We start from the raw sequence: 15,835 nt of genomic DNA, 5'->3' as shown, positions 1-15,835 counted from the left end.
TCTTCAGAGTAGTAACACTGAAGGACAGTGTCTCTCAGTGTCAAGGGTGTAGGAAGAGTAATATATAGTCAGAAAGGGGTTGGGTTTGAGCTGAGTATTGTCCTGCAAAAGTAATGTGCTAATCATTGTCCTGTAAGTATCAAGATAATGTGCTAATGAGGTTTAATGTGCTAACTCATGATGTTTATTCTTGTTGTTTAAATGTTGCAACCTATTGTCGAGTTTCCTAGTCAGTTGTTCCTGTTTCCTTGTTCCTGTTCTTTCAATTTTGACTTTCAGCTTGTTAAGAATAGAAAACTGAAAGGGATGGTTTCCTGCCCACGGAGCAGGGGGCGGAACCCTTTTTAACCCTTTTCTTCCTGCCTCCCCGGGCAAGCAAATGAGAACCACCCAGAATTGAAGATGCCCTTCTTACCTCAGAGAGAAGGACCCTTCACGGTGAGTAAACAAGGGTCATTTTCTGTTGCCCAAGAAGGTCGGACCAGAACCAACGGGTTGAAATTAAATCAAGAGAGTTTCCGTCTAGACATTAGGAAGAATTTTCTAACAGTTAGAGCGGTTCCTCAGTGGAACAGGCTTCCTCGGGAGGTGGTGGGCTCTCCTTCCCTGGAGGTTTTTAAGCAGAGGCTAGATGGTCATCTGTCAGCAATGCTGTGACCTTAGGCGGATGATGAGAGGGAGGGCATCTTGGCCATCTTCTGGTCACTAGGGGTGTGTGTGGGGGAGGAAGTTGTGAATTTCCTGTATTGTGCAGGGGGTTGGACTTGATGGCCCTGGTGGTCCCTGCCAACTCTATGATTCTATGATTCTATTCTATGATTCTATGAGGTGCGGTGGAACACAGGCAGGATAATGCTGCTTCCATCGTCTTGTTTGTGGGCTTCCTGGAGGCCCCTGGTTGGCCGCTGCGTGAACAGGCTGCTGGACTTGATGGGCCTGGGTCTGATCCAGCAGGGCTTTTCTTATGTTCTCCAGTTAAAGGGGCCAGGCAAGTAGGTGATGGGAAAGACCTCAGCCTGAGACCCTGGAGAGCTGCTGCCAGCCAGAGTGGACAATACTGACTTTGATGGACCAGGGGGGGTCTGATTTAGTAGAAGGCAGCTTCATGTGTTCACGTGTTCACTTGGTTCTGCGACAGCTTGGCTGTCTTCATCACTTCTGCTGGGGGTGGGGGACAGAGGGAGCTTTTATGTGGTGGTGCTCTTTGATTTTTCAAAGACCTCCAGGGACAAGGTGAGTTGTCTTCCCAACAGCGCCGTCAGAGGGGCTGGTTATGAGGCCGGCATTGTTGCTCCGCTCTGATGGAGTGGCTTGCCCAAGACCATGGTGTTGGGGCAGAGTCATCCTTGAGCATTGTCTTGCCGACAGCAAGCCAAGCTGATCCCGGGCCCTGAGCCGTCCTCTAGCAGTGACGGCCAAAGGGGCTTCAATGGGGTACGGGTGGCGGAAATCGGAGGCTTCTGCGGGGGGGGGGGCTCCAAGCCCCTGTTGCGGCTTCTGTGCTGGGTCTGATCCATCTCTGGAAAGTAAGGTTCGAAAGTGGGGGCTTCCTGGTTCACCCCTCGGTCTCTTAGCTGCAACTACTTTGTCCGGCAGCCAAGAGTGCAAACGGCTGCCAGGTCTTGAACACAGAGATGTTCTTCTTATTCAAAGCTGCGTTCTTCTGCGGGCAAAGTAGGCTGAGGTGCTTGGAGGGGCTTGGAAACCGCCCCCTCCCCGAGAAAGCACCCCTTCTCTCCCGGCTGGCCTTAAGCTCTCCTCCAGCTCAAAATCTTGCATGCCGCCGTATAAGATATAAGATAGTCTTCCTTTCTGCGCTTGTTTGGTCTCTTCATCTGTCTTGCAAAGGGTTGCCTCTGAAACTTCGTCTGCGGCAGGGCTGCAGATACCAGGGAAGCGGTGGAAAGAGGGGGTTGGCCTTGCTTTGAGAACTTGAAGAACTCGGACTGACCCTGAACAAAATGTCCTCGGGGAAGCCGGCCAGGCAAAATGCCAGTAGCTCTTTGGCCGGGTCTGTCCTGCCGCCTCCCAAGTCTGCACCGTCTTCAGGTTCTTTACAATGCCCAAACCGGAGTGAATTTTCCAAGCCGGCATTTCCCTGAATTTACGCTCTGCTACGTTTAGTGCGGCTGCAGGGAACCGAGTCAGGCACAACGTCTTCCTCTGAGCCATTACGGATGCTAATCAAAGAGGCTCATCTTCCCCTCCGGGAGCTGCATAGTCCATAGTGCATTGCACCTGCCTGGCAGGGGTGGCGTCACAGAGCACCCAATTGGTAGCTCTCCCGCTCAGTGAGATAGTGCCCATGGAGTGGAATTTCCCAATGCCATTTGTAAGCTTCTCCCCTCGCCCCGTTTCCTGCCCCCTCCCTGCTGGCTTAACCCCTGCTGGAGAAAAGTTAACAGGCATCAGTAAAGGCAGCAGGTCTAGAAAGGTATAGTGTAGGTCAGGATTTCCCAAACTTTTCAGGCCCCCACCGCCCCCTCAGTTCCACAGACTCAATCCCAGCGCCCCCTACCCTATCCTATAAAAAGCATTATTCAAAATATGGGCTTGCATGACTCACTAAAGAAGATGATAACAATAGAATTTCAAAACAGTAATCATTAATTGCTCATCGATTCAAAATCAAATTAAAACCTTTTAGTTGAAATTTATTCTACAAAACTGATGAACTTGATCCAGTGGTGCCAGCTCTTCAAAGTGTGGGGGGAAATTTGGATCGTTTCCACCACATTTGTCAGCAGGGTGCCATATTGTAAATAATATCTATTCTGAATTAGTGAACAACACAGCTGAAGGGGCCCACCTCTAGTGACCCCCTTGCCTCTTAGTGCCCCCCTAGGTAATTCCCCCGCCCCCGGGGGTGGTACTACCTACTTTGGGAACCACTGGTGTAGAACTTGGCCATTTTTTGTGGGTTGTGATAAAGAATAAAATACCCTTTTAAAATCCTATCCCTATGGCTGTGGTCCGTAAGGGGGGGGGAGACCACCCAAAAGGGGACCCCATGTTGAGACAGGACCCAAAGGGTCATGCCATAAAAGAGTTTAGCTGAGGGTATGGAATGCCCCAAGTTTGTGAGATCACTGCTGCTACTTATGAGCATTGCACATCTGGAATTTGCTGTGCGTAGCGGAAAGGCCGGGTAGATCCTATTTATATAATAACGATATCACCCAAGGCAGCTTACCTGTACACATGATATTATTCCAAATTCCAGTACTTCCTGCTTACCTCCCGCAGACTTCCAAGATAAGCATGTCTGAAGTATGACGGTATTTTTTTTTTTGGCCATCTTCTGGGCATGGAGCAGGGGTCACGGGGTGTGGGTGGGGGAGGCAGTTGTGAAGTTCCTGCATTGTGCTGGGGGTTGGGCTAGATGACCCTGGAGGTCCCTTTCAGCTCTATAATTCTACAATTCTGTGAATCAGGTGGTCAGGAAGGCTTCTGGGAACAAGAGATTCCACAGGTTGCCCACAATGGGCTGGTGTTTTTTTAATGAGCCCATCTCTTCTGGGATTGAGCCAGTGTGGTGTGGTGGTTAAGAGTGGTGGTTTGGAGCGGTGGACTCTGATCTGGAGAATCGGGTTCGATTCCTCACTCCTCCACATGAGCAGCGGAGGCTAATCTGGAGAACCAGGTTGATTTCCCCACTCCTCCCTATGAAGCCAGCTGGGTGACCTTGGGCTAGTCACTGCTCTGTTCAAGCTCTCTCAGCCCCACCTACCTCCCAGGGTGTCTGTTGGGAGGGGAAGGGAAGGTGATTGTAAGCCGGTTTGAGTCTCCCTTAAGTGGTAGAGAAAGTCGTCATATGAAAACCAACTCTTCCTCTTCTTGGTGCTGAAATAACATCCAAGTTCTGTGCCAGGAAATGGTAAATTCTGCGGCCTGCATACAGAGAGCTGCTGGTGGTGCGTGGTTTCTCTTACATTGCGTCATTTTGATTTTCTCAATCGTGGGAGGGACAAGTTGGCAGAAATGCCACTTCCAGAGAATGAGAGGACCGTGGCGGTTGCCCCCACCCCACGAACCCTTGGTGCTCGACATCTTCCGCCTACATTCTCATACCTATCTTTGCAACCCAAAGGCCTAAACCAGGGGGGTCCCCAACCTTTTTGAGCCGGTAGGCAACTCTTGAATTCTGACCCAGGGTGACGGGTGCGGCTACAAAATGGCCACGGGGGAGACGGGACTGACCAACCAAGTGCAGGGAGGGAGTCAGGTTCAAGGGTACACTGGGGAAGAGGAGCCAGGGAGAGAAGAAAGCTAACGTTGTAGTGCCAGCTGTTTATGACATCTGCACAGCCGATCAGATCTCCAATGGGGAATCCGAATCCCTGCTGGGCAGGACTTCCCCAGGCCCCGCCCACTTTCTAAAAACACTTGGCAGGTGCCAGGAAAACTGTTGGCGGGTGCCATGATCCCCCTGGGCACCATGCTGGGGAACCCTGCGCAAGATACTTGCTTTCTTTTAAAATGAAAACTGACTTAAGAGCCAGTGTGGTGTGGTGGTTAAGAGTGGTGGTTTGGAGCGGTGGACTCTGATCTGGAGAACTGGATTTGATTCCCCCACTCCTCCCCATTAAGCCAGCTGGGTGACCTTGGACTAGTCACAGTTCTCTTAGAGCTCTCTCAACCCCACCTACCTCCCAGGGTGTCTGTTGTGGGGAGGGGAAGGGAAGGTGATTGTGAGTTGGTTTGCTTCTTCCTTAAGTGGTAGAGAAAGTCGGCACATAAAACCCAACTCTTCGTCGTCTTCCTCCGGAAGCTGAATTTTGCACCCGCCACCACATTCTGCATTTCTGTCTGCGTTCCTACAGAATTTCCCTGCTGACTGTCTCGTCTCCTCTGCTTGTCTTATTGGGGGCCGTTGGCACAGGGGCAGTTGGAAGGAAGCGCCTCCTCCACAAAAATAGTTTGGGCTGGTTTTTTTTTTTAAGCAAACAGTGCTTGGAAAGGAGGCCTTTGTGTTGGGGACACGGAGGCTGAAGCACCTGGCTCTGGAACATGTGTGCGGCCATCCTAAGCACACTCTCCTGGGGGTGAGCGCCATCAGATAGTCCTTGAGTAGGATTCCAAGTAGATCTGCTTCAGATGGCACTGGTAATAGTAGCGGAAGCAGCACTTCAGCGCCGGGCTGTGCTGGCTGGGGTGCCAACCCAGAGAGGGCTTCTCTCGGTCAGCAAGGATGATTCTGGGAACTGAGGCAGATGGTGAGAGGGAGGGAGGGAGGGTTGCGCCAGTGTTTGGCTCTCGTGGCCCTTTCTTGCATGCCCAGGGGAATGCCGATCGCCACCTTGGGGTCAGGAAGCAATTTTCCTCCAGGCCAGATTGGCCAGGGGTCCTGGACGGGGCTTTGGCCATTTTCTGGGCATGGAGCAGGGGGTCACTGTGTGTGTGTGTGGCGGGGGGAGGTAGTTGTGAATTTCCTGCATTGTGAAGGGGGTTAGACTAGATGACTCTGGTGGTCCCTTCCAATTCTGTGATTGCAGGATTCTTCTGCCTTATGGGAGCCCGGACAGCTTCTCTTGCCCCGCGAGGGCTTGCTGGGCCCAGGCGTTGGCCCCCAGATCCCTCTGACTTGCAGCTGAATGTGCACATTGGCTTGATTGAGAGTTGGTGTTTTCTGGAAGTGCTTCCTGCCTCGGCTTGGTCTCTTGGGTGTGTGCCTCCTCTCGTGCAAGTTCCCATGCCGGGCCCCAGGTGGGGAAGGTGCATTTGTGAACAGACCCCTCCCCCATTTCTCAAGGGTTCATCCTGGCACTGCCAGCTGTCTTGGTCCTCGGGGCTCTAAACAGCCACTCACAATCAGTAAGGATCTGGAAGGGGCTGACAAATTGGTTAGGAAGTGCCGAAATACCACAGGTGGCAAATACCCACAGTGTAAAGTGTGTGCCTTTTCCCAGATTTTTTTTTTTGGGGGGGTGCTGCCTCCAGGGCCCAGAAGGGACTTGGTTTCATTCTTAGAATCACAGATTCATAGAGTTGGAAGGGGCCACCAGGGTCATCTAGTCCAACCCCCTGCACAATGGAGGACATTCACCACTACCCCCCCCACACCCCCAGTGACCCCTACTCCTTGCCCAGAAGGTGACCAAGATGCCCTCCTTCTCATCATCTGCCTAAGGTCATAGAATCAGCATTGCTGACAAATGGTCATCCAGCCTCTTCTTAAAAGCCTCCAGGGAAGGAGAGCTCACCACCTCCCGAGGAAGCCTGTTCCACTGAGGAACTGCTCTGACTGCCAGGAAGTTCTTCCTGATGTCTAGACAGAAGCTCTTTGGATTTAATTTCAACCCCGTTGGTTCTGGTCTGACCTTCTGGGGCAACAGAAAATTACTCGGCACCATCCTCCATATGACAGCCCTCCGAGTCCTTGAAGATGGTTATCCTGTCCCCTCCCAGTCTTCTCTCCAGGCTAAACATTCCCAGCTCCTTCAACCTTTCCGCATAGGGTCTCCAGACCCCTCACCATCTTTGTTGCCCTCCTCTGGACACGTTCTTGCCCCCATCTGCAGTTTTGTTTGTGTGGCTCACCCACTCCCCCTTCCTTCCCCCCTGGAAAACCGGGTACTGCCCGTGCAGCTCAGTGTCCACCGTCAAGAGAAGCAATATCTGCTCCCCCATTCCCCCCATAAACATATTTTAATTTCTTCTTTAAATTATAATTTATAGTCAAAACGGTAGTATTAGTCCCGTCGGCGAACAGTCTTGGAATACGGCTGTCCGGACGTGAACCCGTCTAGGTAGCGAAGGCCTCTTTTTCCAAAGAGCTGTCCACGTTGGCGCTGGAGTTGGTGCCTTGAACTGAGAGGAAAGGTGGGATATTGTCATGAGTCAGTCTGCAGAGACCTCCTCTGGTGAAGGGGAATTAGAAGCCAGAACGGAGGGACATCCTCAGGCAGAAGTCCCACAGGGACAACCACAGGGCCTACAGCCTGCCAGAATAGAGGATCAGCCAAAGTCAGGAGATGACTCGCCGTGCCTGCAGCCTGCCAGCTCAAGGACTCCAGTTGGACCTGACCCCTTGCAACATGCAGGGTCTCCAGAGGCCTCGCCAAGGCCACTGGAGCAGAGAAGAAAACGGGTCCGTCTGGCAATGCAGCAGAGACGGCAGAGTGCTAGACTGAAGGCTTTACCCAGGAACCTCCCCAGTAGCAGTGATGAGGAAGAGCAGGGCTGAAGCACCACCTGGGAACTCAGCCGCATCAGCATCAGCTGGCTCTGCTACAGCAGCAGGGGAAGGGATTTCAGCCATCAGTTAGGCTTGGCTGTTGTGCATGCAACTTGTCCCCAACCTCCTTGTGTACCGGCCTTGTTTCCCTGCTATCCTTTGGATTCCTGGTATCCTGACTTCTTGGACTGGCTTTGACTAACGCCTTGGACTTCCCTTGCTGGTATTGAGATCTCGGACTTTGCCTTCACTGTGAATGACCTTGGACTGTTCCCCAGACTACGCTTCCAGCCCTTGCTCCTTGCCTGCACCACGACAGTTATAAACATTTTAATAAACAGTTAAAATGTTTTTGCCCGGCCCAGTGCCCTTCCCATGGTTGAATGACTGAGGCGTGACTCATGGGGGTGTGCCTGAGAGTACACGGAAGCGTGCAGAGACACAGGCGGGGCCCTCGCTTCCCCTCCCCTTAATGGCCTTTGGACTTTCGAGTGGTTTTTCAGGCTGCCTGCTTGCCAGCGGAAGCTGCTGTCCAGATGGCCGCTCCTCCCGACAAATGGCGAGGCTACTCGAGAGCTGTACTTGCAAAGACCCCAGCAGTGATTTACCCACCTCTGGGATGAGCGTTTCCCCGGGTGTCGGGTCTTGGCTAAGAGAACCGGCCTTTCCCACTCTGCATCTTGCCACAGTTTGCCCGGCGGCCTTGTGAACAAGCTGCTGCTTCTGTGCTTTCGTGGAACGTGGGGATAATATTGGCCTACCTTACGGGAGTATTGGTAAGGGCTACCGAGATAAAATATGCGAAGTCCGTTGAATGGTATCGCTTTGCTCTGGTTTGACCTCACCTAGAGTACTGTGTTCAGTTTTGGGCACCGCAGTTGAAGAAGGATGTAGACAAGCCGGAACGGGTCCAGAGGAGGGCAACAAAGATGGTGAGGGGTCTGGAGACCAAGTCCTATGAGGAAGGGTTGAAGGAGCTGGGGATGTTTTGCATGGAGAGAAGAAGACTGAGAGGGGACAGGATAACCATCTTCCAGGACTTGAAGGGCTGTCATATAGAGGAGGGTGCCGAGTTGTTTTCTGTTGCCCCAGAGAACGTCGGACCAGAACCAACGGGTTGAAATTAAACCAAAAGAGTTTCCGTCTAGACATTAGGAAGAATTTCCTAACAGTCAGAGCGGTTCCTCGGTGAAACCGAGTGGGACCCCTGGTCTGTGTCTGGCCCCGTAGCGTCTTCTCTGGCCGGCAGCAGTTCAGGTAGAGAAAGGTCTTTCTTGGCACCTTCTGAGGAAACCTGGGAGTGTTTAAGGGAGAGGCTGGGGGTCGAGGCCTGGAGTCTCGTGCCTGCCAAGCAGAGGCTGGGCCACAAGTGGACTTTCGGGGCCAAACGTGGCCGGCTCTCTGCCTTCAAAGTTGATGGGGTGGAAAAACCTGTGAAATGGGAACGACGGAGGATGAAGTAGCAGCGACCGGCTGCGGGTTTGTGTTTGCTAGCCTTTCCGTGGAAATGAAGGCCACGGAAAAGGCCACAGCGAGAAGGTTTGAAAAATCCACGCAGGCAGAAACACTGCAAACGCCAAGCCTCACGCCTGCCGCAGACGTCGCTGTCTGTCAAAAGCCCTTTGGGCAAACAGGAGCCGCGTCAGGCGGGCGCCAAGCTGGAGCAACCCGCTTTTCAGCCTCGTAAAACCGGGGCGCAAGGTGGGGCGAGGGGAGCCGCTGCGTTTTCTTTCTCCGCTTCTTCTGCAAATTGAGAGAGTTGCCAGTCCTTCCCGACCTTTGGATGGAAACACAAGACACTTTCATGCACTGCTTTTACGTTTTGTAATCCTCCTGGGGTCTCGTCAAGAAAGGCGGACTTGTGTGATGGGATAGAAGGGATGCTTATTAAATTTGCAGATGATACTAAATTGGGAGGGGTAGCAAATACGGTAGAAGACAGAGCCAGGATACAGGATAATCTTGACAGGCTAGAGAAGTGGGCTAGAACTAATAAAATGCACTTCAGCAAACACAAATGTAAAGTTCTGCATTTAGGTAGGAAAAATCAAATGCATAATTATAGGATGGGGGAGACTTGTCTGAGCAGTAGTGTGTGTGAAAAGGATCTTGTCGTCTTAGTAGACCAAACACTGATCATGAGTCAGCAGTGTGATGCGGTTGCTAAAAAGGCAAATGCAGTCTTGGGCTGCATCAACAGACGTATAGTGCCCAGATCACGCGAAGTGATGGTATCGCTTTACTCCGCTCTGGGTAGACCTCAACTAGAGTACTGTGTTCAGTTTTGGGCACCACAATTTAAGAAAGATGTAGACAAGCTGGAACGTATTGTCGAAGGCTTTCACGGTCAGAGTTCATTGGTTCTTGTAGGTTATCCAGGCTGTGTGACCGTGGTCTTGGAATTTTCTTTCCAGACGTTTTGCCAGCAGCGGTGGCCGGCATCTTCAGAGGAGTAACACTGAAGGACAGTGTCTCTCAGTGTCAAGGGTGTAGGAAGAGTAATATATAGTCAGAAAGGGGTTGGGTTTGAGCTGAGTACTGTCCTGCAAAAGTAATGTGCTAACCATTGTCCTGTAAGTATCCAGATAATGTGCTAATGAGGGTGTGGTATGTTAATATGGAACCATTGTATCCTGAAGGGATCTGTTAATGTGTGGAATCCAAAGCTAATCTGCATGGCTATTGTTGAATGTTGTCTTTGTTAGTCTGTAGGTTTTTTAGAACAGGAAGCCAAGCCTTATTCATTCTTAAACTCTCCTCTTTTCTGTTAAAGCCGGTTGCTTCCCCGGGTTCCTGCCGGCTCCTGGCTGAGCCGACGCGGGGTCCCTCCTTCTCCCCCGACTGGTGAGGTAGGTGGGGCCTCGCTCTTCGGGCCCGAGCCCTCCCAAGCGGCCAGCGGGGTTCCGTTGGCTCTCGGTTCCTGGGGAGAAAACGCGCCTCTTTGGGAAGGGGCCGCCTGTTCCGCCCGGGATTCTGGCGTCCCTTCCCCCCTTTCCTTTCGAGGAGGCAGGAGCCTCCCATCTGGGAGGGGTGGTTACGTCTGAGCAGGGCCCGGCAGGGTCTGACAGGGTCCGTCTCGTGACATACACGCATGCATGCTGGACAGAAAGAAACGGGGAAGTCAGGGGAAAATAGAAAAGTTTGCTCATGCGCGCCTGTTCGCGTGGCGTTCTGAGCGCCAATGTTGGCGGGGTTGAAATCGGCTCCCTCTCGCTGCGTGACCTTCGCGCGTGCGCCGCAGCACACCGGGCTACCTCAGCCAGCTGGCGCGTGCGCGGGAGGAAGGGGGGGGAAAGGAAGCGCGCCAGGCGAGCGCTCTGGGACCCGCACGAGGTCATTTGTGGCAGAGCCACACTCAAGGGGCCAAAGAGCCGCATGTGGCTCGTGAGCCGCGGTTTGCCGACCACTGCCTTAGGCATTCATGAGAGGGAGGGGCATCTTGGCCATCTTCTGGGCACTGGGTATGTGTGGGGGAGGTGTGAGTTTCCTGCATTGTGCGTGGGGTTGGACTAGATGACCCTGGTGGTTTCTTCCAACTCTATGATTCTATGATTGTGGGGCTGCCTTAACGTGAACCCAGTATGTTAAAGCTCACCTGTGCTGCTTGGGCCAGTTGCAAGACGACAATCACCAAACTGTTTGCGGTGAAGGATTGGTATATATATTTATATATTTACTTCCTTTGTACACTGCCTCTCTCCCCAAAGTAGCTTGCCTCTTTCTCCTCTCCTCCATTTTATCTTCACAACACCCCTGTGAGGTAGGTTAAGGCGAGAGTGTGCGACTGGCCCAGGGTCACTCAGCAAACGTCTGCCTTAGAGCGGGGACTTGAGCCTGGGTCTCCCGGATCCCAGTCTGCCACTCCAATCTTATGCCATGCTGGCGCTCCAGTCTGCCATGAGGATGGGCCAGGGACTCTTCTTGGCTGCTAGCCGGAAGGGGGAGCTCCGTTTTCCAGATGTGGCCAACCACCAGGTGTGGAGACGGATGGCCGATCGCCCTTGGCCTGGACCGTGGCGGGGTGTCAAGGCAGGCCGCCTGCCGGGCTGAATGGGCCTCGTTGGCTCAGCCTCTCTTCCATTTCCTTCCCAGACATGGCTGCACCTCCACCCTCTGCTCCGGGCTTCCCATCGGCCCCACCGCCTTCCTACGAAGAGATCAACAACAGTGCCCCCTACCCGTACCCCTACCCTGCGCCGAGCGGACCACCACCAAAAGCGGGGCAAGCGGCACCCTATCCTTCACAGCCCTACCCAGCACAGCCCTACCCAGCGCAGCCCTACCCAGCCCAGCCTGTGACCACGGCCCCTCCTCCAGGTAAGTGACTTGGGGATCCTCGCGCGCTTTCGACAGAGCTTTGCCAACCAGCCTCTCTGCAGTGAGTGATGGGGCCGGGGCTAGGGGGGGGGGGAGATGCAGCTCCTCTTGGGGTTATAGTCACAAGGGGGCCTTTGGGGAAAGGGTTTGCTCAGTCTGTCAGTTCCACTCTCTCTTGAAATGGACGAAGTGCCTGATGACTCATAAGAACATAAGAACGGCCCTGCTGGATCAGACCCAGGCCCATCAAGTCCAGCAGTCTGTTCACACGGTGGCCAACCAGGAAGCCCCTAGACAAGACGACTGCAGCAGCATTGTCCTGCCTGTGTTCCACCGCACCCAAAATAATAGGCATGCTCCTCTGATACTAGAGAGAATAGGTATGCAGCATGACTAGTATCCCTTCTAACTAACAGCTATGAATACCCCTCTCCTCCATGAATATGTCCACTCCCCGCTTAAAGCCCTCCAAGCTGGCAGAAAAAACTTCCAGGGAAGGGGCCGAGGCCACTTAACCATACACAGTGGAACCACAGTGAAAGTGGTTCCTCAGTGGAACAGGCTTCCTCAGGAGGTGGTGAGCGCTCCTTCCCTGGAGGTTTTTCCGCAGAGGCTAGATGGCCATCTGTCAGCAATGCTGAGTCTATGAACTTCATGAGAAGTGCTTTCGGCAGTTCATGAGAGGGAGGGCATCTTGGCCATCTTCTGGGCATGGAGTAGAGGTCACTGGGTGTGTGTGTGTGTGAGGGGGGAGGTAGTTGTGAATTTCCTGCATTGTGCAGGGGGTTGGACTAGATGACCCTGGTGGACCCTTCCAACTCTATGATTCTATAACAGCCACAAAATGCCAGCAATTTTTTTTTTTAACTGGCTTGGAAATGTAAACATTTTGCAAGCTTGAAAATGTTAAGATGTCCAGGAAAGCTTCCTTGGACAGGCAGTGAACAGATACTTCTTAAGCTAGTAAGGGCTCCAGTGCCCCCATTGAGAAGGGTGGTGTCAGTATGGATGCCACCCGGGGGAGTGAGAGAGCCCAGCTGAACAGATGTCAGGGAAAGCGGGGAGGGGATGAGTCCACACAGATCCAGATCTCCCGGTAAGAACAGTTCCAGCACCCTAGCAACACGGTGCAATTTCTGCAGATGGAACAAAGCCGCGTGGGACCCCCCCAGAGGAGAAGCCGTGGGTTGTAGTGGGTATCCCAGAGGGGTTGTATTTCCCTTCCAGCCGGCCTTTGCCAGCCCTCCTTTTACCTTTAAGTGGCCTTGAGCGATCAGCTTAAAAGCCTTTGATGCATCTATATGCTTCTTGCTCCGCGTACTTCCTGCTGGCCGCAATGAGCGCTGAAGAAGCTCTTCCTGGTCGCCCCAAGCGAAGTGCTCCCGGGGGTCCCCGAAGTGCTTTCGGTAGCTTGAGAAATTTATTAATCTATCAAATTTCTATTATCTATTACATGTGCATGGTAATAAAGGTGAGAAATATGACTGGCAGATATGCCAGAAAGAAGATACCATTGTAGTTGTCATTGGTTTTCCCTGTAATAAATGCAACAACAGGATGGTAGAAGGGAAGACTGATATGAAATTATTAAATTTCTAATTATTAAATGTGATCTGATACTCCAGCTGGAGCCAGTGCAGTTGATGAAGCTCTGCCCGTGTACGTTCTCGGTGCGAGACCCCCCCCTCCCCAAGGAGCCTCGCCGCAGCATTCTGTACCAGCTGGAGCCTTCGGGTCCATCTTAAGGGCAGCCCTATGCGTCTGCTCAAAGCCCTGTGGAAATTAAAGGACGCTGGCTGCACCTTTCCAGGCAGGAAGCTGCCTTCGCTAAGAAGCAAGCCTCCTAGTCCAGAGGCAGCCTATGCACAAAGCTCGAGTTCAGTGGGGTCTCCCGCTACAATTTTGGCTCACCGAATGACACCGAGAGGCCCAAGAAGGGAGCGCGACTCTCATGCCCTTGTTTTCTTGCCAGTGTCCGTCCAGGCGGTTTACGTCCAGAACCCACTGGTCTTCCACGACCGCCCGGTGCAGATGTGCTGCCCGTCTTGCAGCAAAGTGATCGTCACGCGCCTCTCGCACTCGGCTGGCGCCTTGACCTGGCTGTCTTGCGGCAGTCTTTGCCTGCTGGGGTAAGTGACTGTAGCTGCCTCTCCGCCAGCGCCCGAGTGGGGCACGGATGTTCCTCTGGTGTCCGTGCCCTCCCATCAGTCTGCAGCGGGTCAGCTTGCCAAGGCCGAGATGTACCCCTCTCTCCTGAATCATCTGTCTTCTCTGGGAATTCTTAACAGCTTCCATTTAAACCAGTGGTTCCCAACCTTTTTTAACCAGGGACCACTAGGACTTTTTTGTTCGGTGCAGGGACCCCAAGGTTCAAAATAAAAATTCAGAGAATTTGAAAATAAACTTTAATCATAACTGTTAGTTAAACATTAAACTTAGAATAATATTTGAATATATTTTTTTATAATAGAGAACTATTAATTTATTATGGGTTTATAACTTTGTTTTGCGGACCTTAATTTAGTTCTCGTGGACCCCTGGGGGTCCGTGGACCCCCGGTTGGGAACCAGTGATTTAAACAGTGTGAGAGCCAGCATGGTGTCGTGGTTAAAGTGAACACATCAGCACATGAAGCTGCCTTATACTGGGTCCATCAAAGTCAGTATGGTCTACTCAGACAGGCAGCGGCTCTCCAGGATCTCAAGTAGAAGTCTTTCGCATCACCCGCCTGCCTAGTCCCTTTCACTTGAGACGCCGGGGATTGAACCTGGGACCTTCTGCATGCAAAGCAGATGCTCTGCAACTGAGCCACAGCCCCTCCCCCAGGCTAGGATCTGGGAGACCCAGGTTCGAATCCTCACTGCTCCTCAGAAGCTCGCTGGGTGACCTTGGGCCAGTCACACAATCTCAGCCTGACCCACCTCACAGGGTTGTTGTGAGATAAAAAGGAGAGGAGAATGACGCTAAGCTGCTTTGGATCCCCATTGGGATATAAAAAAGTTTTTTTTTAAATTGCAGCCCCTCCTCCAAGAATTCCTGGGTTCAGGGTAGATTTTTCAGGGTGAGTAAGTGATCCTCTGGAGCACAGATCTCCCTTTAGGTACTGTGAGCCAGGCATTGAGCTTAAAAGGGCATGGAAGTTATTTAAGGAAGATATTCCCTAGAAGTTTTTTTTTTTTTAACTCACCTTATAAATAACAAGCCACGGGTGGGGAGGCATTGGGGGCAAGGATGGGGGGTTTGCGATAGACTTGGAAGCCAACGCCTGTTTAGGAGTAGAGCTGTCACACGGCCAGAAGGAAGATTTAGTACGTGGAAGCCAGATTTTTTTTTAAAAAGGCAGGAGAGACTCTGAAAGACAGCCCAGATGTTCAGGGCATGAATCGGCGTTGGGATGGGGTGGAGAGGCAAAGGGACCTTGAGTCGGTCACATGATCTCCCCCCCCCCCAATTTTTAGGTAGATAAAAGAGAATGATGTGTGCCCTCCTAAACTCTGAACACATGAAGCTGCCTTATACTGACTCAGACCCTGGGTCCATCAAAGTCAGTATTGTCTACTCAGACCAGCAGCAGCTCTCCAGGGTCTCAGGCAGGGGTCTGGCACATCACCTACCTGCCTAGTCCCTTTAAGTGGAGATGCTGGGGACTGGACCTGGGACCTTCTGCATGCCAAGCAGAGGCTCTACCACTGAGCCACAGCCCCTTTCCAAAACATGAAGTTGCCTTCTGCAGACTCAAGCTCTTGGTCCATCAAGGTCAGCATTGTCTACTCAGACTGGCAGCGGCTCTCCGGGTTCTCAGGTTGAGGTCTTTCACATCACCTGCTACTTGGTCCTTTCAACGTGAGATGCCGGGGATTGAACCTGGGACCTTCTGCATGCCAAGCAGATGCTCCACTGCTGAGCTACAGCCCCTCCCCAGTAAGAGCTGGAGGGAAGAACAGGATGAAAAAGTATTTGATGGGTGTTTTTTGGGTAATTTTGCCATTCTGCGAAGGCAGACCTGCCCGGACTTTGGCAGCACAATGAATAGAGGAAGGCAGACTTGGTGGCCGGGGGGAGGGGATATCCAACAGGGCAGCAAAGATTTTGCCTCTCTGGATGGCAGAAGCTTTAGAGAAGCTGGGGGAGGGGGGGTTTCAAGGCCAGCGCCCATGGGAGCCAGATCCCAGAAGGGCCGGCACATCTTGGCAGGGGAGAAGTTGCTGAGCGCCTTTTGCTTTGCCTCGCAGGTGTGCCGCTGGCTGCTGCCTCATCCCCTTCTGCGTGGACGCCCTCCTCGACGTGGACCATTATTGCCCCAGCTGCAACGCGCTCGTGGGGACCTACAGGAGACTCTGA

General features: G+C 52.6%; 1 protein-coding gene across 1 annotated transcript; it reads left to right on the top strand.

Annotated features, from left to right (window-relative positions):
* The first annotated feature begins 11,271 nt into the window (after positions 1-11,271).
* On the top strand, positions 11,272-15,835 carry LITAF (lipopolysaccharide induced TNF factor). The gene is made up of 3 exons (XM_056866225.1): positions 11,272-11,494; positions 13,467-13,623; positions 15,727-15,835. Exons 1-3 carry the CDS (start codon positions 11,272-11,274, stop codon positions 15,833-15,835), a joined length of 489 nt encoding a protein of 162 aa, XP_056722203.1.

Source organism: Euleptes europaea, chromosome 21, assembly GCF_029931775.1.
Source record: "Euleptes europaea isolate rEulEur1 chromosome 21, rEulEur1.hap1, whole genome shotgun sequence".
NCBI classification, from domain to species: domain Eukaryota; kingdom Metazoa; phylum Chordata; class Lepidosauria; order Squamata; family Sphaerodactylidae; genus Euleptes; species Euleptes europaea.
Note: the sequence above shows the minus strand (reverse complement) of the source record. Positions and strands in the feature narration are given on the sequence as shown.

Excerpts from the sequence above, each read along its gene's own strand:
- LITAF (XM_056866225.1), top strand. The coding sequence starts at position 11,272 with ATGGCTGCACCTCCACCCTCTGCTCCGGGCTTCCCATCGGCCCCACCG. Across the intron at positions 11,495-13,466 it reads GACCACGGCCCCTCCTCCAG|TGTCCGTCCAGGCGGTTTAC; the intron begins GTAAGTGACTTG and ends TTTTCTTGCCAG. Across the intron at positions 13,624-15,726 it reads GGCAGTCTTTGCCTGCTGGG|GTGTGCCGCTGGCTGCTGCC; the intron begins GTAAGTGACTGT and ends TTTGCCTCGCAG.